Source organism: Myxocyprinus asiaticus, chromosome 44, assembly GCF_019703515.2.
Source record: "Myxocyprinus asiaticus isolate MX2 ecotype Aquarium Trade chromosome 44, UBuf_Myxa_2, whole genome shotgun sequence".
Lineage (NCBI taxonomy): Eukaryota > Metazoa > Chordata > Actinopteri > Cypriniformes > Catostomidae > Myxocyprinus > Myxocyprinus asiaticus.
The window spans coordinates 30,884,870-30,907,484 of NC_059387.1; the positions used below are offsets into that span (position 1 = coordinate 30,884,870).

General features: G+C 34.9%; 1 protein-coding gene across 3 annotated transcripts in view; it reads right to left on the reverse strand.

Moving 5' to 3' along the window:
• Window positions 1-1,082: 1,082 nt before the first annotated feature.
• The window catches only part of LOC127434117 (acid-sensing ion channel 1C-like), a 110,634-nt gene continuing 89,101 nt past the window's right edge, over window positions 1,083-22,615 (reverse strand). For 2 of the 3 annotated variants that reach the window (XM_051686610.1, XM_051686608.1), the window contains exons 2-12: window positions 20,865-21,015; window positions 19,043-19,170; window positions 16,670-16,820; window positions 15,980-16,036; window positions 15,563-15,716; window positions 11,685-11,776; window positions 11,401-11,480; window positions 11,209-11,280; window positions 8,560-8,612; window positions 8,324-8,359; window positions 1,083-3,635 (exon numbers count right to left, since the gene is read on the reverse strand). In XM_051686610.1, coding sequence (XP_051542570.1) covers window positions 3,557-3,635; window positions 8,324-8,359; window positions 8,560-8,612; window positions 11,209-11,280; window positions 11,401-11,480; window positions 11,685-11,776; window positions 15,563-15,716; window positions 15,980-16,036; window positions 16,670-16,820; window positions 19,043-19,170; window positions 20,865-21,015 — 1,053 coding nt within the window. In that variant the 3' untranslated portion in view covers window positions 1,083-3,556. The remainder of the gene's footprint in view (window positions 3,636-8,323; window positions 8,360-8,559; window positions 8,613-11,208; window positions 11,281-11,400; window positions 11,481-11,684; window positions 11,777-15,562; window positions 15,717-15,979; window positions 16,037-16,669; window positions 16,821-19,042; window positions 19,171-20,864; window positions 21,016-22,615) is intronic. The other variant, XM_051686609.1, reaches the window with a different exon arrangement.

Consider the following 22,615-nt stretch of genomic DNA (forward strand, 5'->3'; position numbering starts at 1 on the left):
TGTAATGAACCACGTAATGTCATTTAGCAAAAATGTTGCCACAGTCACGTCATTTTCATGAGATACTATTTACTCATAATTGATTTAATCATTTTTATTATCCATTGACAAGGTTGTCAGTAGATTAGAGAAAAGGGGAACTAACACTTTAGGGACTAAAATGAAATGTTTTTCATTTCGGTTCGTTCTGAGCAAAAACTGTACTTTTTTCATTCAAAAGTTCTGCAGCCTCCTTGCCAAATGGTAACCAGTTAAAACAAAGTAAAAGAACGGTTAATAACATTCTTTTTTTTAAACGACAGTACTCTGCGCTAAGGGGTAGGTGAAATACCAATTGCAGTGTTGCCAAATCTCACAAGAGAAATCAGCGAACTGGTCTGGAAAATTAACAATTAACTTGATTAACAGTAAAGCATAATTTTAATTACAGATATGCTTCTCAGTCAAAACCCGGCAACATCAAATCTGTTTTAATGCATCAAATTTAACAATAATTCAGTGAAGACTTGGAAACAACTGAGAAATGTACTTTTTACCTCTAATAATGCTTTCCTTGTACCTGGATTAGCCATGCATGTATATGCAGAAATTATATATAGTTGTTAAAAAGGTCTTCATTCAGAAAATGCGACATCCACAACGGACAACTAGGCAAAGAAATGTGTGATGCCTAGTTTCCTTCAGTATCACAGCACGTTTCATTTTTTCAGGCAACGTGAAGTGGTGTAATTCCAGAAATGTACTGTGATAAACACTCTGGCCTTTAGTTTCATGAAAAAATATCGGAACAAAATTAACCAGTTATAACCGGTTATCAGCATTTAGAAATAACGTTTTCACTCCGGAACAATTCAAAATCACTTAGTTTCCATTTTCGGTTATGTTCTGCAAAAAATTTCGTTTTCGTTCCTTGAACCGTTTTTAGTCCCTGGTTAGTACAGTTATCACTCGATGCTGATAATCTCAGTGAAAATGGTCCAATATCAGCTCATCAAACGCTGTCAATTACCACAACCCAAGACAACAGCCGCTCTGAAATGTGTACAGAATAAGTAGAAACAGACAACTGGTAAAGAGATGGTTAAATATATTGTTTATTATACTGGATGATTTACATAGTTTAAAATTGTGACACCTGTACTAGAAATCCCATTGTAGTTTATATAAAACAATGCAATAATACAGTGTAGCCAAGTACAGATAAACAAGCTGATGGAAGATGTCTGTTTTGTGATACTAGCCTATAATGCGATTATGCATTGAAGTGAATCAGAGCTATGGAGGCCTCAAAATGTATTTGGACACATAAGCAACACATAAAAATGTATGAATGTCACTGCATCGGATATATAAAATATCAAAGCAAGTGGCATCTGCAAACAAATGTCATTTTTGCAGTTACTTTTAACCAACTGGTGCTAAGATGATTTTTAGTGGATATATGAAGTTCACGCAGGTGTCCAAGCAGAGTAACCATAGGTGTAGTTCATGAGATTAACAACAGACATGCTCCACTAACATTTGAAAAGTGTGCTTATGCTACCTTTCTTTAAAATAAATCCCACTTGCTTTGATATTTTGTTATTCATTCAGTTTTAAATGTGACTTAAGTGTCCAAGTACTCTTAGGGACCACTGTATGTTTAAATTTGTATCTTTTATATACTGTGTGTGTGTGTGTGTGTGTGTGTGTGTGTGTGTGTGTGTGTGTGTGTGTGTGTGTGTGTGTGGTCAGCAGGTGATGGATTCGTTTTGAAAATTCATAAGAAAATAGAAAGACACCTGTTTGGTTTCACCTTAAAGGAATATTCCGGGTTCAATATAAGTTAAGCTCAATTGACAGCATTTGTGACATAATGTTGACAACCACAAAAAATAATTTTGACTTGCCCCTCCTTTTCTTTAAAAAAAGCAAAACTCTGTGTTACTGTGAGGCACTTACAATGGAAGTGAATGGGGGCCAATTTGTCTATGTTAAAATACTCACTTTCTCAAAAGCATAGCCACAAGACATAAACGATACGTGTGTTAACATGAGTTTAGTGTGATAAAATCCCTTACAAACATTTTCTGTGTAAAGTTATAGCCAACTTTGTTGCCATGACGATGCAATGTCAACAAACCCTAAAATGACTGTAAAAAAGATGATTTAAACAGCTTTACAGCTCAAATAATACATGAGTTTTAACAGAATAATTAATGCAAGTGCTTTTATAAAATTATAAGATTCACATTTCTGCCTTTAAAACACCCCAAAATTGGCCCCCATTCACTTCCATTGTAAGTGCCTCACTGTAACCTCAATTTTTGCTTTATTTTTAAGAAAAGGAAGGACGAGCCAAAACTAACTTTTGTAGTAATCAACATTATGTCGCAAATGCTGTCGATTGAGCTTAACTTGTACCGAACCCGGAATATTCCTTTAACTTACAGGCAGAATGCTGAAGTGCTCATGCTATGCAAATATAAGATATGAGTGTATAACTTTTCAAGAGCTCTTCCATGATTATGTCAATAGAATTTCCACATCAACACATTGCTTACAGTCTTTGCCACTTAAAATAAAGAATTAGCTCACATGAAACCATAAAGTTACAACCACTTGATTAACAGACTCATTCCTTGTATTCAGTGCATTCGCTTTGGATCTGAATTCATCGGGACAGTGAAGCTCTCACGTGAACATTACACTTATAAAACGCATTATTCATAAATTGAAACATTCTTCAACGTCCTGTTTTGTCACTGTCCAGTGAGGTTGAAACAAGTACATAAATAGCATAATATTAGCTTGCCAAAATCAAACGCTGAGCAAAGCAAATTGCTGGTCACTCAGGTTGTGATGAAAGTGTCCGTCCATTTTCCTGACAGCTAATAATTAAGACTCGAAGGTAATATACAGTATTCATTAACACATTATGCATATTATTGCACTTATATACACAAAATATGAATAAAGACAAACATTCTGAATGATTACACATTTTTGAGTACTATCACAGGGCTAAACTCAGTCAAACCGCAGCAAGTTTGTAGTTAAAGCTCACGATTATTGTACAAAAAAAAGTTCCAAAGTAGATTTCAACCTTGGCCAAACCAACTGTATCTTTAACCAATTTTGTGCAATTTTAAAACGCTTTCTATCTTAGATCTGATTAAGGCGGCTTGATCAAATTAGGCCCACATTGTTCATACAGTATTCAAAGCACAAAATACTCTCATGGAGGAAATATTGTCACAGTATTGGTACGTTTGAAAGAAATGGCATAAAATCTACCAGGATTTTCACAATGGCAAACAAACAGTGGCTGTGATGTTGAGCTATGTTCATAAAACCTGAGTTTTGTTTTGGAAGTGTTGCCTATTTGTACTTCATGATAACATACTTCTATTCAGGAGTTGATAGATTATTTATTGAAACTATTTAACATACATCTTCATGGACTTACACTTCTTTTATAGTCTATTGGATATTTCACAGTTTTCCATTGTACCCTAAACTGTCCCGATGGGGTCCCGCCAATGGTGTCATCAACAAGCGAATTCCTCGAAGTTGCCTATAGTCGGGTGACTAGGTAGCACATTCGGCGCGAATCCGAGACTGTCCGAGTGACTCCGGAGTGTGTCACATGTGCTCTGAAAAACAAAAAGTGGAACATTTGGAGGATGGAGATGAATTTGAGGTGAATTTATGCCAATGACACATTTATAACAGAAAAGACGTAGTATGAGCATGGAAATAAACAAATATAGGGAGTGAAATGATGAAGGAAGGGGAATGTGAATAAATGGGAAAATCGCGACCATAAGCAGCAAACAGAACATTAACAGATGATGCGGAAATGAAGAATCCATGTCAAATTTTATAAAAAGGAGGAAAAATTCATGGATAAAGTGTGAATGAAGGGAGGCAGAGAAGGAAGAGATATTCTTAGTCTTGATTTTGGAAGTTTGGAGGTCTGCTCCAATCACAGCTTAAATAAAGCAGGAATGTGAATAAAAATAATTCAGTGCTAATCGTCCCATTCCAGTGAACCAAGCCTCATGTGTTTCACTGTGGATGCACATTTATTGTATGCAGACCTGTGATGACGCCACAAAGAGTTCCATCTAGTGATGTTACTGGCCACAGGTTTCATTACAATGAAACAATGGAAGCCATTTTAGCCCTTTATGCTCAAATTTTGATACAGTTTTGAATAAAAACAGTAAAACTCTGTATTGCACAGTGTCCTTTGCCCTTGCAGAGCTTTAAAGGAATAGTTCACCATAAATGCAAATTCTGTCATCATTTATTTACCCTTTTTATACTGTTCCAAACAATGACTTTCCTCAATGAAACCCAAAAGGAGATGTTTTGCTGAATGTTCACACTGTTCTTTTCCATAAAAAGAAAAAAAGAACAAGAAAGCACCATAAAAGTTGCACTATATTTCATTGGGTTTCATTGGGAACAGACATCACTGTCAATCTTTTTTACTGTAGCTCTCAAAACTCATTCACATTTGCTCACATTCAAACCTGGGACACCGCGGTCGGTCACAAGACATTTTAGAACCAATGGCATTTTTCGTCGCTGACATGAAACCTGGTTCTAGTTTATCCTTTTTGGGGTTTGACAGTCAATAGTCACTGTCTAAGTTTTTGTTTGGAAAGAATAGTTTGGACATTCTGCAAAACATCTTTTATATTCTGCAAAAGAGAGAAAAATGTAGAGGTTTGGAACGACATGAGGGTGAGTAAATGGTGACTTTTTTACTTTTGGGAAAACTATTCTTTAAGGAATGTAGCAATATACTCAGTTATTTTTGTGTATATTTCATTTTCTATATTGTTTGGGTAAGTATAGCAGCTCAGCAAAAAACTGCAAACTTGACTCTTAAATATTAAAATAAATAGTAAACTGTATTATAGACCCTAAATTTAAATTGAGCAGGATTTCAAATGGAAACTTCCCATTTGATGTAATTAATTTACATCATGTTTCCACTTCATGTCATTTCTTGTCTTTTAGAGAAAATGAAGGGCCTCAAATACAGCACAAGCTCTAGCATTATTTTCACCAAATATATATTCTAAAGCCTGACCTTTTAATATTCAAACCATTCAGTATAATATATAGCATGTAGTTCTTGCGAGAATCTGGTGTCAGCATTACAGAATAAATGCAAACGGGGAAAAACTGTGTACAGCAACCACCATAAATTAATCTAACAGGTCCAATCTACAATATACACTACCGCTCAAAGGTTTAGGGTCACTTACTCATTCTTTATTTACATTTTTTTTTTCTCCTCCACATTTTAGAATAATAGTTAAGTCATCAAAACTATGGAATAACATAAATGGAACTATGGGAATTATGTTGTGACTAAACAAAATCCAAAATAAATCAAAACTGTGTTATATTTTAGCATCTTCAAAGTAGTCACCCTTTGCCTAGAATTTGCAGACATGTACTCTTGACATTTTCTCAACCAACTTCTTGAGGTATCACCCTGGGATGCTTTTTAAACAGTATTGAAGGAGTTCCCATCTATGTTGGGCAAAGTCATCCATTTAAAAAAAAAGAAAATCTTTTTTTTTTTTTTTTTTTTTTAATACAATTTTAGTTTTGTAATTAAATAAATTAATATGGTGGCACAATTATATTTTTGTCTACAAAACTAATTTGAAACATTTAATCATACTCCTTCAGATCAAAAGATTTTTAAGATCATGAGAAACATTTCAGTCAAGTGACTCCAAACTGCAGTGTAGGTCCTTGATTAATGCAACTAAAAACTCTAAACTTGCAAGCACTTCCTGTCTTTTGATCAACTCTTTACACCAAAAACCATACCTATGTTTGGGGGGGGAATAGGTATTATGCAGTAAGCTGTACACTAGCAGGAAACTAGTGTACTGCTTACTACATAATACCTATTTTGTATTTTTTTTATTTTTTTTTTATGTAGTATGCAAAATAGTATGCAATATGCAAAAAACAAAACAAAAACAAAACAAAACATTTTAACCAGTGTGCCACATGACCTCACTATATTGCAAGTTTAATTCAGTGGGTGGCATTTTATCAACTTGGAAATATAAACAGTTAAATTTATAATATGAATGCAACTTTTTAATTCCTGGACCAATCAAATAAAAAGTCAAGAAAAAGATTTAAATTAATTACAAACTGCGGATGTAATTACTTATGCTTCATTCATGATTCTGGAACTGAAATTTTAACGTACAGTTTATTACTTTTAATGTAAATGTTAATGTATTAACAATGAAGTAATAATTACAATAATTGCAGGTCTATTAGCTTACATTTACACTTACAAGTCCAACATTTTAATACAAAAACGCTTTTTTCTCTGCTGTTTACATTCACTTTAGACATCACTCTCTGTGTTTACATGAATACCTCACCAAGATGGGCTTTTGGTGGATTTTTGAAATGTATTTGAACATTCAGGTGTGCATTAGCGTGAGCATTTTCAGCACACACACATACGCCGCCTGTCAATCAAACAGGATGCAGCTGTTACTAGATCACTAGCGAATTGTAAAATTACGTACTCTGGTTACTTTCAACAGCGAATAAGAATATGAATTTTCTAATAAGTGACACAGGCCTATGCTATCACAAATATAGCTGGTTATTTTTTCGTTATTGACGTTATAATCAGTCTGCTTGTCCGGTCGGGTAAGTAAAATTTTCTTTCACTTGTCCCAGACAAGCGTTAATGTCGAGCCCTGATTAAATATTGTATTCAGCATTCTCTGATAAAATGTTTTTCTTCTGCAGGTCAGCTCCTAAAATAAATGTACATTGTTTTAAAGGAGTTTTAGATAATATTTTGGAAAACAAGCCAAAGAATAGTCAAAAATGTATTTTGTTCCAGTGTATAATGGGCTAAGACTATACTCCCTCACCTTTATGTTCACTTTGATCCATCTTTAACTCACAAAAAACAAACTTTCTCTTCTTAATAGAGCTGCATGTCACCGAATTTCTTCATGATAAGATACACACATTGAACAAGACACATATATTATGATTCACTACGTCACGAGCCATTATGTTTTATAATCTATCTGCAGCAAATGTGCACGAGTGATGAGCGTCCCCGCGCCAGAGTATGAATCAACCGGGAGAAGATTCAATCTCTTCTGTGGTCACTTCACACAACTCTTAGACGTGGTGCTGACCGCACAGAGAAATGCTAGTTTCTGAGTTTATTTTCATAACCCGCTTCCTTATTATTTGAACTTTAATAAAGGATGCTTTAAAGCTATAACGTCGGGTTGTTTCATGTGATGTTTCAAAATGGAATGTATCACAATAATCGTTTTATCTCAATTATCTTGTTTTCATAATCGTTGGAAACCAAAATCGTAATTGAAAATAAAATTTGATTAATCGTCCAGCCCTACGTCATACCCTGCCTCCTTGTTTGCCCATTAGCAGTTCATTTGTCTCACCTGCCCTGCCTATTACCCTGTTGATTTCTCTCCCTCTTTTAGTCTCCTGTGCACTGTCCTGTGCCAGTTCGTCTTGTCTCTCGTCATGTCGGTCCCTGTCAGTTTTGTGTCCTGCTCCTTTTTGATCTAGCCCAGCCCTTCTGTGTTCTTGCCATCCTGGACTGTGGATGGACTGTGTTTTCCCCCTAAGGAGTAGTATTTGTTTTTTGGCTTTGTTTTTTAGTATTAATAAAATCGTTTTATTTCACTCTGAGTTTGGGTCCTGCCTCTGCTAATCATGACAGTATTTACTTCTGTTTTATTCATCACTCTTTAAATGAAAGGTCGAGCGCATTGCATTGTGGAATACAGTGCCCAGTAAATAGTTCATTCGGCTATATTATGCACACAGAATATTTGCATACTGTGCAATGTGCACAGTATACATACTGTATATCCTGCAGGAATTGTAAGAGTAGTGTGATAGCATAAAATTCCAAACATATCTAATGTGAATCTGTTGGAACCATTTATATAGCTACAACTGAAAATATAGCCCTGATTAAATGAAACCTAAGCTGAAGAAATTCATAATAAATGCCCAAAAAGTTTCCAAGGCATCTTAACTTAAAAAGAATTGCATTAGTATAGCCTAATTGATCCGTTCTGATCAGTTTTAATTGTTTTTGGAAGCATATTCATAATGAACACACACACACACACACACACACACAAATAGATTTAATGATAAACAGCATCATTTGGGGAAGAAGGATAATCCATGAATTGTTGGGAGACAGAAAACAAAAAAACAAAAAAGTAAAAAAAAAAAGTAAGTGAGAGTTAATTCATCCAGACAGGTTTCATTTTACCTGAACTTCTGCAAAACATCATCTCCATCTTGAAAGCTACAGGGTTTTGAAAAAGGTATCTTAGAATGCTTGAAAATGACATGGTTTCCCTTCAATGGACATGAACAGTTTTTGCACTTCACGAAGGGAAAAGATACTAAATGACGTGAATAATGTATTATGTATAATGTTTACAGGTATGATTTTAAAGTAGGACACAATTAAATGTTTTTCAATATTATTAATGCCATTGCTACCTGGGGACATGGTTAGGCGTGACACCAGGGCTGGTGGAATTCTCTGGGAAATCCTGGAATAAACATGATGGAGAGAGATGAAGATGACCAAACCTTGGCTCAGGCCAATTCGGTTCAAATTTATCCAAGACTGAATTTAAAAAGGCTATACGCCATTCATGAATGCATTTGATTTGTTTTTAAACCGAACTGACCTTGACCCTGACCAGACTTATGACAAAATAATACAGTGCTCAAAAGCAATGGTACAACTGAATTTCTAAAATACAAATTTGAAATATATTGTTTAATCTAATTGTTAATCATTGAATCTATTGAACTGGCTGTGAATAACAGAATATTAAAACAATTGGTAACACTTAATGATAAAGTTGTTTTGTTAACGTTAGTTAATGCATAAGATATCATGAACAATTATTTTTTTTTTTTTTTTTTTTTTTACAGCATTTAAAAGTTGTCTAATGTTAATTTATCCAAATACTATTGTTCATTGTTTGTTCATGTTAGTTCATAATATTGCATTTACTTAAATAAATTATGTGGGTTCAATACAAGTTAAGCTCAATCGACAGCATTTGTGGCATATTCTAAATTAGAAAAAATATTTTCGACAAGTTTTATAATAATATATATATATATATATATATATATATATATATAATAATATTGCAGTTACAGTAAGACAACATAGAATTCAATGGGGCCAGCATATAAATAATAAAATACTTTTGCAAAAGTATTGGCAAAAGTCATAAACAATATGCGTGTTAACATGATTTTAGTGTGATGAACTCGCTCACTAACCTTGTCTTTGTAATGTTATATCCAATATTAATACTTCGTTGCTATGACGACACAACGGCGTAGACCCTGAAAGCGATTTTAGCTCACAAAAAACATGTAGAACAGTGATTTTATCACACTTAAATCACAATAACAGGTATAATGTTTAAGTCTTGTGGCTATAATTTTGAACAGTGTATTTTAATGATTATAAACTGGCCCCATTTGTTTCCATTGTAAGTGCCAAGTGCCACTAGTATTTTTTTTAAATTTTTTACATTTCTTTTTTGGTAATCAACATTATGCCTCGAATGCTGTCGCTTTAGTTTGTATTAAACACAGAACATTCCTTTAATATTAATGTATACTTTTAACAATATCACTTTTAATCTAAAAATGTATTAGTATAATAAGTAGAAATTAACATTAACCAAGAATAATAAATGCTGTAAAAGTATTGTTCATTGTTAGTTCATGTTACCTTTTGCATTAACAAATGTTAATGAATACAATGTTAATGAATCCCATGACAGTACTTTCACTTAAAAGTCATGTTCATACTTTACTATCAAATCTGAGGGTCAAATACCAATCAACCAAACTAACTAATTCTCAAAAAGTATGCAGTTTTTTGTCTGTCTGACTGTATATGCTGTTTCTCTGTTTGCGTGTAATGTAGTGCAGTTTAAGTTTGTTTGCATGTCTAAACATTTGAGCTATTGTCTCGACTTCTGAATGTGATCATTGATGTCCAAGTGAATGTTGGGAAGGGATTGAAATGGCGAATTGTTTTGTGCATGGTATGGTAAAATAATGGTGAATGAGACTTATTTTGCGTTATTTCAATGTCTTGTCACTCTGCTTGCAGCATACTACATAAAACAAATTACATAGTTTTTTCTATGACAAAAGTCACAGTGCTTATAATCCGAGAAGATGCAACAAGTCGTAACAAGTGTGCAACAAGAAGTGTTGGGGTATGCCATAATTCGAAACACATAAAACTGGGTTCCTGGATAAACTATTAACCTGTCATGAAAACTAAATTTTCATTTAGGGTTATGCTGTTGATGATGTTTGGAAATTGTCCTAGAGTTTTTTTTTTTTTTCTGTACTTAAGAATGAACTTCTTCCTATTAGATGTAGTTTGCAACTTTTCCAAGTTTATAGGTAAAAACAAAAGACATCATAACAAAATTTCATTCCAGATTCCAGATTCCAAGGGTGTTAAGCGTGCTGTTGAATTTTTTATCTGATATTTATGGTCTTAATTAAATACAGTAGGCCAATTAAGTTTGAAATAAATTCTTTAAGAAAATATATTTTATACTGTAAATCTAAATCCTACATGCCAACAATGACCATGTAAACCTGCTATAGTTATGAAGTCTATTTCTGCTGATTAAAAAAAAAGCATAAAACTTCATACAGTAAATGGCCCTTGGCTAAGTATAAATCATCTATGAACTGGGATCGTTGGATCCAAAGCTGATATATGGTTCAGATATGGCTATCACAAGCAAAGTGTGATAAAAATGCTTAACATTTCTAAAAGTTCCCCATTTTAAGTTTTGACATCTGCCTTTATTCAAATACAGGCCTATGTCTTTTGAGAAAAGGGCATCTTCATCAATCATTTCCCTTGTTTCCCCTCTCCCAGGATTTGAGCCAAAGACATAAAGCAGGCTAGAAGCATGCAACGCTAGAAGAGCAATCCAACCAAATAGAAATGTAAAAAAATAAAATAAAAAAAATAAAAAAACAACACTCAGACAACAAACAAATAAAAAATAGCAAACTTATTATTTTGTCATCACCATGACAACATTATATACACATGCAGGACAACAGGAGAAGCACAATTACCAGATTGTCACTAGTGCTCCGATGTGGCCGTCTCTTGCGTAGAAAATAACCCAGTACTTTGTCCTTAAAAACCTGCAAAATGACGAAATGGTGCAACATTCAAATATATTGTCTGAAAATAATTGCAATTATTTGGAACTGTGAGCCTATTTCAGTTTGGGCAAATTATACAGAAATTAGAATGCAACATACCTCATACAAGTAATCAAATATCTCCAATATTGTCAAGACACTGGCTCCTATAAACAGACCCATCTGTCCACCAATATCGCCTGAGAGAATACAATTTATGTAAAAAACAAACAAACAAACAAACAAACCAACAACCAAACAACATCAAAAAACATTAAAGCAGAATGACCTGCTTTAAAGTAGAAAAACGCCAAACATGGCTTTAAAATACAAGAAATATGGAAGGCTATTAGTATCAAAATTGGTGTAATTCTCTATATTGGTTGCACTCTAGATCGTATTACCAAGTAATCCAGCAACTTCATATGCTTTCTTTTGTTCAATTTTCTCATAGTTCAGAGCCTCGAAAAAGATATCCAGCACCAGTATGTTGTCCCTGTAAAATTACACAAATAAAATTGCAATTGTTTAGGTAAACTCTGTTTAATGTTATTTCAGGTTGAGGGATGGACAGACATTTCAGAATTAATTAAAAGATAGCAGAACAGAAATCTGAAACACTAATACACATTTTTAGCATACACTGAAAATTGAGATAATCTTTCAAATAAAAGCACCTTTAAAAGGGGTGTTTAATTTGTCAGCCATAGTGTCACAGAAGTGCAAATATAATGACTGTTTGCAATCAGTAATCCTGAACACAACCACTATCTGCAACTGGTCAAACAGACAGAAGCCCCGCCCCGAACTCACGCCATTGGTTGAGCCAATGTTGCTGTGTTGGGCTGGTCGAGATGCTCAAACAAACAGAGCAATGTTCTGAGACAAAGTTTTTACACTTTATGAGGGAATCAACTTACAAATGACTTAGTTATGGCTAGGGATGTTAATGATTGATCGAAAATCGATTAATTGCCGTTAATAATTTGATCGATTAAGCTTATCGATCGTCTATTAATTAATTACAGGACAAATATGTTCTGAAATCAAGCCAACAGACGTTGATAAGTCTGTCTATACAGTCACCCGCCGCTAGAGGGCGCTTGCGGGCTGCATGTCATTATCCGGTTCACAGATGAAGATGCACAGATACGAGATGAAGCGGCTTCAATGTAAACAGTGCTGGAGCATTTCTCTATAAATGAACATTAATGTTTTCTGCACACACCGTGATAGTGTGCTAAAGTACATGACAACAAGCACTGTTGATCTCCTTGTTTCATCCCAACCTACAATTACGTCAGTGATCGCCCGGAAACAACAAAGGCACATTTGGCTGACATCTCCCCATCGTCACCTTAGAAACAGTATGTTAAGTACTATGTTTACGCAGCGTGTTATGATTTGACTTAATTTCAAATAAAAAAATAAGTCCAAATGTCCGAAATATCCCACGATCCACAATGTGAAGTTTTAATGAACTCAAATATGCACAAGTGATGTATCTTGTATACAAGTTATTTTTAACAGTAGCCTAATTCCTTAACAGTAATTAAACAATTAAAAAATTCGTACTAAACACAGCTTAAATGTATTAAAATAAAACTACGAATATTTTATGAGGAAAATGCCAAGTGTATCTTAAGTGTATTAATGTCAATTATATTTAAACAATAGGCTACATGCGTTTTGCGATGTTAATGTTAACAATTAATTGATCAATTGATCGTTCATTTCCACAACGATCGATTATGAAAATGTCTGAAAATGTACATCCCTAGTTATGGCTGACTCTGCATATTAAGCTGGGATAAGAGAAAGTATTTAACATTGAGAAAATTACAGATATCCCAGGATTTTAATTAAAGGAATACTTCACCCAAAAATGAAAATTCACTCATTATTCACTTACTCTGATGCCATCCCAGATGTGTATGACTTTCTTTCTTCAGCAGACAACAAAATGAAGATTTTTAGAAGAAGATAGAGCTCTGTCAGGTCCTTAATGCAAGTAAATGGGTGCCAGCAGTTTGATGGTCCAAAAGTATCATTAAGGCAGCATAAAATAATCTACATGACTAGTTGTCAACTGATATATCGCAGAGGCCGATAAATCGGCCGATTTTCTGACTTTTTTAATGCCGATTTGTTTCTTGAGGGCGCCGAGAATCACTTGCTTGCATGCGAAGCGACTGAAACATGTAAACGACCAGTCACGGTTTGTATTGTTGTTACGTGCCATCGTGTTGCTACAATAATAGACTGGTGTGCAACACAGTCTCATTTAAACGGTCCGCATATCAGAGCCACGACAGAAGCGTTTGAGCTCATAATGTTAAAGTGCTCGCCTGTTTCATTCTCCCCCTCTCTCCACAACAGTTCCCTGTAACATTTAACTGCCTTGTCTAATGATAAAAAGGCAAATATCAATAAAACTAATATTATATACCGTTTGTAAATATGCAGATATCTCGTTTAAACAGATGTAATTCACGAAAACCTAGTGTTTTCTTCCCATCGAGCTCTCATCTATTATCTTCCTTTGAAGCACGTATTCTCTCAGCCAGAATCAAAACTTCAGGATCAGGCTCAAAAGTTCCTCTGATTCACAAATCATGATGGTCAATCTGTGACAATCCAAACAGGCGATCCAGGCTGTTTAAACTGTCAGGAGATTGCTGCTTGTGTTGGATCAAAGACTATTTAGCAGAGATGGGCCACTTCTATTAAAATGAATGGGAGAATTTGGAACGACCAACCAAGAGGCTCTAGCGCCCAACGGTCAGTGGATGTAGATAGGAAGTCCCGCCTTACAGGTAAAAGAGCCAATCACCTTTTAGATACAGACATGTGCATGCGCATTAGCAATAAAAGCAGGAATATTGTGTTTTTTAGCATAATATGAGGGAAAGAAACACAATTTATGATACCAGCGTTGTCAGATTTGACTGCTGATTTGAAATATATTCTTTGATCGTAATCTTGACCAACTGTTTTTGAGATTTCGGTGTTCCCCCATTCAAGTAGATAGGAGCTGCACTAGCATGACTGGAAATAGTCTCCCGGGAGCATTCCAAAGATGGCCACCAGTGGACTGACTTGCTAGAAAGACTTTGGCTGAATCCGCATGAGCGTGTCAGTGCATCTTCAAACTAAAAGCACTTCACGTGTGCTATAAGTAAATGTCTTATTCACTATGCACTGCATGTACAATTGGTTTGATTTGGTATTTTTTTGAGAAAATGCGATTGCTAATGTGGACATGCCATCCATAGTTGCTGGACTACTGTGTGTACTGTTATTTCCTTCTTCCTGATATATTAAAAATTTCTTCATGTGCAAATAAATTACTAAAATTTGATGACTAAACAGAAATCAGAAGAATCTGCTATCTACCATTTAAAATACAATATTATTTTTTTTTTAGATTCTTTTTTACAAAGTTAAAGTTTTGCGTGAAATTGAGTAAATATAGTGCTAAATAAGAGTTTGTTCTTTTTTTTTTTAGCAATTTTATATTTATGTTATTTACTACATTAAATTGTGTGATATATCAGGATTGTATTGGCCTATTGACCACCCTGCTCTCTGGATATCGGCATCGGGCATTAGAAAAACCCATATCGTTCGACCACTACACGCAACTCCAGTCGATCACTGAATGTCTTCTCGATTGGTTTATGTAAAAAACAAGTCAATAATTAAAAAATTTTAAAATGGCGCTTCCGTTCAGGGCTCTGATGCTGTTTGAAATGGCCGAACTCTCACGTGACGTTCATTCTTCTGTTGAAAATAAGCGCCGCTTCCAAATTCTCACATGAACTCGCGACAGCTACGTGACACGGCAACTACTTGCAGGACGCAGAATTTTTTTAATTATCAATTTATTTTTTACACAGACGTATTGATTTGCTTCAGAAGACATTCATTGATCGACTGGAGTCGTGTGGATTACTTTTATGTTACCTAAATATGACTTTTGGACCGCCAAAGTGCTGGCACCCATGTACTTTTATTATAAGGACCTGACAGAGCTCTATCTTCTTCTAAAAAACATCATTTGTGTTCTGCTGAAGAAAGACGGTCATACACATCTGGTATGACATCAAGGTAAGTGAATAATGAGAGAATTTTCATTTTTGGGTGAACTATTCCTTTAAGATATAACAAAACTAAACTTGAATTGATGCTAATGCATGCCTGATCATTAAAAACTGAGCCCCTATTTGAAAATGTATGGACAACATTACAACACCATTTACCATTATAAATGTAAACTTACCCAATATACTGTTCTGTCTTATTGAACTTCTTGGCGAGATACTTAGCAGAGGCCTTGCTGGGTATTTTCACCATGGACAGCTCTTTACCATAACGAGTCATGTTGCAAGGAGTCTCGCAAACACAGTAATCATTGTCCTTCTCCACTAGAAAATCTGTCAATTATGATATCAATCATTCAGTTCAGATATTTTGGTGACACATCAAGTGATCCAGCATCCCTTATCCCCAGCATCCTCTATTTAGTATTATTATTATTATTAAAAAGAATATCAAGCATAATACAGTATCCCTTAGCAATACACTGTCAGACAGTACTAAACTGCAAAGGTCTGACATATTATTACATTTTATTCAGTAGTAATTACTTAATAATAAATAGTATCAAGAAACTAACACATAGTATTAAGAATCTTACCTAAAGCTGGATCGGCACAGTCTTTGTACTGCTCTGGTGTGCAGACAGTAGAGGTACCTGTGCCAGATATTAAAAAGGGAAAAAGATAAAATAGTAAGTATAAATTACTTTCTCAATGCTCAAAGTTTCAATTGGCAATAAAACCAGGAAATCAAATTAAAATTAAAATCAATAAGGCAGTTACAAAAACTCCACATCCAAGGAAGCTATCAAAGAAAAAACTGAATTGAAAATTGAACTGATGAAATCGAATCAACACTTTTCACAAAGCAATATTCTCTCAGGCTTTATGCAATACAAATGTACAGTGGGAGTCCACTGAGACCACTACTGAAAATGCTTCTATTACAAATTATATTATCGGCATATTTTGAGTGATTATTGGTGCATGTTGTCACAAAAGGTCACCGTGTGTTCACTGAAGAGTATCTTTTTTCCAGGGCAATAACAGTGAAAATGTTGAAATCTTTTTTTGCATCCAAGACTTTAAGGTATGTGGTTATACAGAAATTGGCTTTCAAAAATAAACCTACCCTGAAAAATATTCACTGGAGTTAAAAGTGTGACAACTCACCCTGCTCTCCACAATATTCAAAACTTTAACATGGCATAATGTATCACCTTGCTAGATTCTTTAGAATAGTTTCAATAGTAAAATTCAAAAGGTATAAAAACAGTCAGTGTCCGCACCTGGCATATGCACCATTCTGCAATTACAGTTCTCCAACAGGTAGCGGGTCTCACAGTCAATGCGACAGGCTGTGATGCTGTACGTGGAGAAGAATTCAGAGTCCATCGGGGTGGATCTGCAGTCACCCCATGGCGGAGGAAGATATTGAAGCTGGAACATTAAGTTTTATTTGTTACTTGCAGAACAGAGCCGTTTAATAGCAAATCAAAACATACTAAGCCAAACTAAAAGAAAAGAGGGTGTAGCAATCCAAGTACTAACAGTAGAGAAAATTAATTGAATATAATTAATCCCAGAGTGCAATCAGCCACTTGGACAGTGTAGAAAATCATGTGTTTTGCATGAAATACAGCACAGAAAGAGTGTAATGTGTGGATGACATGTTGGAAATCAGTGTTACATGAAACCTAAAGAACAATCTTCAGTGAAATATGCTATAAAGCGGTAAAAATGTAATGGATTTTATTCTTACGTGGGCTGGAATGAAGTGTGACATTGCAAAGCATTTTATCTGCTGTTTTTCTTCAAGGAAACTGCGGAATGATGCAGAAACGTGATAAAAAACTGTGGAGATTAGATATGAGGCAAATGCTTGCTTACCACAGTTAACTGAAAAGAGAAAAGCCTCATTTGATATCAGTTGCAACTGATAACATTAGTGCAAGTAAATAGAAATGTTCCTAACATTTTAGCAACATACTATGGTACCGTGGTACCTCTGAAAGAAAATAAAAAAATGTTTCAGTCTGTTTTTGAGATATATGCATTTTAACTGTGTAACAAATTTCCATTAAACTGAGTTAAATAATGTAAATTGTGCAAATATTATAAATTTAGAATATATAAGTATTTAATTAAATGAATGAGAAATACAAACTTTTAAAACTTAGTTAAGAAAATTCATTTGTTTTAAACAATACAATTTGGTACATGGCAAAGCAACTCTATTTGTTTTGACAATAATTGAACTCATTATATATTTAGAAAAGTTAAGCATATTTAAATCAATCTAATTTAAACCATTTGTGTAAATCTTACTTTTGACAGAATTTTTTAAGTTACTGTCACATCTATGACATAAATAAGTGAATGAATTAACATTAATTTTTTAACATGAATTTATTTCAAACAAATATACAGTAGGTGTCATCTTTACTAATGTTATACATGTTCATTTGGGAATGAGGACAGACACATAGTTTATTCCACAGCATGCACTTATAAACATCTTAAAGATTTGGAAAAGGGGAAAAACTACCGCATGTATTCTCTCTGGGTACACTGCATCACTATTATGCACCCATTTGCAATATGTATGGATAATGTTTATACAATTCTTTTTAAAACTATCCAAATACACAAGATTTCCATAGTCATAGACTTGCATTAAAAAAGAGCAAAAGCTAATATGGCGAACTGCAACAACTGCTAAATTAGGAATGGGCTGCGTTTCCCAAAAGCATCCCAAGCTTAAGTTGACCGTAAAGACCACTGGCGTCAACGGCTTCTACGATCTACTTAGGCTTGCAATGCTTTTGGGAAACGCAGCTTTGGTTAGTAGGATAGGATGTTTTTCTAACACATGGCTTAGCGATGGGTCAATTACTGGAAGCAATATTGATGCTCATTTCGAAGATCATTAAAATGCTATTTTATGCTTCTGATTAAATTTAAGAGCCAATTAATAATACAATAAGAATCGTATAAAGATAATAGAATTTATATCATTTTGCAAATCTAATGGAACTTATAGAGAAGAGATACTGCTATAAAATGAAGTCTTTTTTTTTTAATTTTTTTTTTTTATTTTTTTTTACGGTTGACTGCCAAAAGCATAACATAATCTTCAGTTTATGATGGAGCCCTTAGCTGTTAAAAAGGAGGTGGAGAAATGTAGAAAAGAAAGGGAAAAAGAAATGTAGGTCACTAAGAGAGCAGCAGACGGAGAGAGCAGAGTTGCTTCTAGCACTCGATTATTTCATTTAATTGATCGATGCTAAGAGTCGATGAATAAAGACATACTGATCTTGGCCATGAGCACTGCCTTTGATCCACTGAAGGCTACTTAAATCAGCAGTTTTCTTTACCTCCTGCCAATTAGTTCTCCCTATAGAAACCTAATCAGATACTCAAGAGGAGTCATGTGACTTCAGTACACAACAGCATGCATAAAAATAAACATGGCTTCCCTAGCTGTGATCAATTCCGAAATTTTTCGGAATAACGCACGCACGATTGATCGATCGATCGATCGATAGGTCAATAGATAGATAGATAGATAGATAGATAGATAGATAGATACTGTAGATAGATACTGAAGATAGACAGATTTAAAAACATGTTGAATGAGCAATATGTTTAGCATAAGGTACCAGTTGTTGCTGACAAGACACAAAAGTTTGAAAACCAGGGGCCACACCAAATCCCAGCTGATCAATGAATGGCGGCTCATTCTGGCTGTGGATCTGAACTTTGATGCCCGCTTCATACGACGTTTCATCTGTGGGAATGGCATTAAATGAGATTATTTACAGTTAATTTCTAGTCCACTGCCTGCAGGTATAAATGTAATGGCTTCATAATAAACTTTATAATTATATGGAATTGGAATATGGAATGGTATTACTTTACTGCCTTCATATTGCCTCTGGATATAAAGTCTCCTCTAGAGCCATTGAAAGAGCAAGATTAATATATTATACATAGATGACATTTAGTAGCATATGGTGGTGTTACACATGGATATAGATTAAGGACACTGACCTCATACGCAGCTGATTAAATTACATTTTGTTTTACATTACTCTTTTTGTTTCATATTTATTATCTGTGTTTTGGTTATAAAAAATTCTTGCCACAGAAAATAAATTGGGCAGCTCGCACGGCAGTATTGGAGTAGGTGTACCAAGTAAAAAGGGCTAAGAAAGCGACCTAATCTTGTTATCTCAGAATCTAAATGTTCTATTATAAGTTAAATCATTTTGTTGCGACCACTAATGGGAACATTATGGTAATGCTGTTAAGATGCGTACCAACTGCTTCCATTTTCTTCAGATCTGATGTATATCCCATATTTTGTCTTTTTCAAATTAAATTTTTGGACATAACTGGAGCATAATTCAACCCTAGAACTCGTACTTTAAATACCATAGCTTAATCAAACAGTGGCAGCATTTCAACCCTAGAGTGATGTATCATGCCATAAGATTTTAAATCACAACAAGAGTATTAATTGATATTTAAAAAAAAAAAATTCTCCCACTACTTAGTAGGTCCTCGTGGTGGCACGGTTACTCACCTCAATCCAGGTGGCGGAGGACAAGTCTCAGTTGCCTCTGCTTCTGAGACAGTCAATCCACACATCTTATCATGTGGCTCGTTGTGCATGACACTGCGGAGACTACGCATGTGGAGGCTCATGCTACTCTCCGCGATCCATGCACAATTTACCACGTGCCCCATTGAGAGCGAAAATCCCTTATCACAACCACAAGGAGGATACCCCATGTGACTCTACCCTCCCTAGCAACCGGGCCAATTTGGTTGCTTAGGAGACCTGGCTGGAGTCACTCAGCACACCCTGGATTTGAACGCGTGACTCCAGGGGTGGTAGTCAGCATCAATACTCGCTGAGCTACCCAGGCCCCCATGCTTTGATATTACATAACTAACATCAATACACTACGGACGTTTTTGAAAAACACCTCACTGGTGTCTGTATACTACAACAGTACAATTCTAATGTTAGAAGAAAGTTTAATAAAAATATTATAGAAATATTTAGTGACTGCTCTACTATACAAACTACCAGTCAAAAGTTTGGACACACTTGAATGACTTTCTGTTTTTCATGATCTGAAATGAAATTAGTTTTGTTGACAAATATACTGTAAATTGCTTCAACGTATGCATGCACATTTGAAGTAAAGCAAAAGCATCAAAAAAATGAAAAAATAAAAAGAGAGAATGCAGACAAAGGTCAAAAATATACGATATTTTTTATTTGTTTTACTCTTGTGATCACTACAGTTCCCAGTCTTCCATTTTGGTTATTTCATAGTTTTACTGATTTATTTTCTAAAATGCATAAAACAGCAATAATAAAGTTCAGTTATTAGATGCTCCTAATAAAGTTAGAGCAAAAACGTTTTTTTTATATTTCTTTTTAATATGCATAACACATTTATTGTTTACCTGTGTCACCCCAAACGGGCAAGTACTCATCCTGTTGAATATCCAACATGATTTCCAGCCCATTTCCAGTTCCACCTTTTAAAGTCGTCAACAAAGGGTTTCCATCTAGACCAGAGTTGAAGGTATAACATTTCCCATATCTTGTGTAAATCTGTTAATGGAAAAAACATGAATAGCTTATATCATAATGTTATTAATGTATTGTTTCCCCCTGATATCCACAAAGGCTTTCTGTGCAAAAAAAACAAAAAACAACTGTAATATTTCAGTTTTTCCTGATCATTTTCCACCCTATCTCTGACCCTTAGAATTAAAGCTATTTTTTTTTTTTGATGTTCAAATACTTTTTTTTATCCCAACTTAATATGCAGAAACTATTATAAGTAAACCATTCGTAGGTTTATTTCCTCAAAAAGTGTAAACACGGCTATGTGGCACTTTCAACATTCCTCTGTTTGTTCTGAGTGACCCGTCCAGCCCGACACGACAACACTGGCACAACCACTGGCACGAGTTTGGGGCAGGACAATATGTTAGTTCGACCAATGGCAGATAAAGGGAGTATTCAGAGATCTGTTTGAAAACAATGTTTATTTTTGCAATACCGTTTGGCAGAGAAATTACACACTTGCTGCACCTTTAAGAAATGCCTCCCATTGCATGTGAAATGAGCAATGGCATTGAACACATTCTCCAGCTCTGCTCACACACCGTCTGTGGGTTTGCTGTCGTATCAAATGTAGCGTTTGACTCACTCATCCTTCAATAACAGCCTCTTGGCAAAACCTGCATCACATTGTGACAGATTCACAAAAAAATCCATGTTAAATTGTGTCATAAACTGTTAAGATCAGACTGAAATGATCAGGGATCTTGTTAAAAACAATCCACTTGTTTTTAACATTGGGATCTCTTAGAAGAATGTGCACTAGTGTAGAGCAGTAGGTGCTACACAGCCAGGAACAGCACAAGATTTGGCAAACTTTCATACATATTATCATTAGTTTTTCTGCCATTTAGAAATACTAGCATCTGCTTTGTCTTTGGGGGTATTTACACTTTGTCACTAATAAACACATTCCATTTACACTTGGCCACATAGTTATTATGCTAATGCTGGGCAGCGAATTAAATTGATGAAAAAATTGCTGTTATTTAATATTTGATTGCAAGTGACTCTGCTCAGTGTGCGTGTGTGTCTGTGTGCGCATGCTGTGTATTTTTCCCCTCAGGGCTTGTCGTAGGTAAGATACTCCCTTGCATGTCAGCTGCACTCATTGTCAGTGATTAGTTTCAATTTCATCAGTGATCTGCATCAAATAAATGAAGAGAAAATTTCTGTCTCCTACAACGTCCGTTTCTTAATTTGGTATTATTTATTACGTGATGTGAGCCCTATGCAAATACTCGGTGAAAGCTATTATGTACAATATTTTCCCTATGCTGACGTAGCGCTGTTTGACTGGAGTAAATTTTATATATGTGGCTTGAACAGCCAGATGCATTTACACTTGACCGAGTTTCGTCTGGAATGCGTCACACCACCTCTGGAGGTTTAAATCTGAGTGATCGTGAATCCGTCTCGGAGGGCATTTACACTTGGTCTTTTTATGACCAGATAGCTATCCAATTAGTAAAAACGCATGAAATGGCCAAGTGTAAATACCCCTTTATAGTGACAGAACAAACCAAGTTTATGATCTCGAATGTGCATCGTTGATGAGTAAACATGGATGGTCATGGTCACAGAA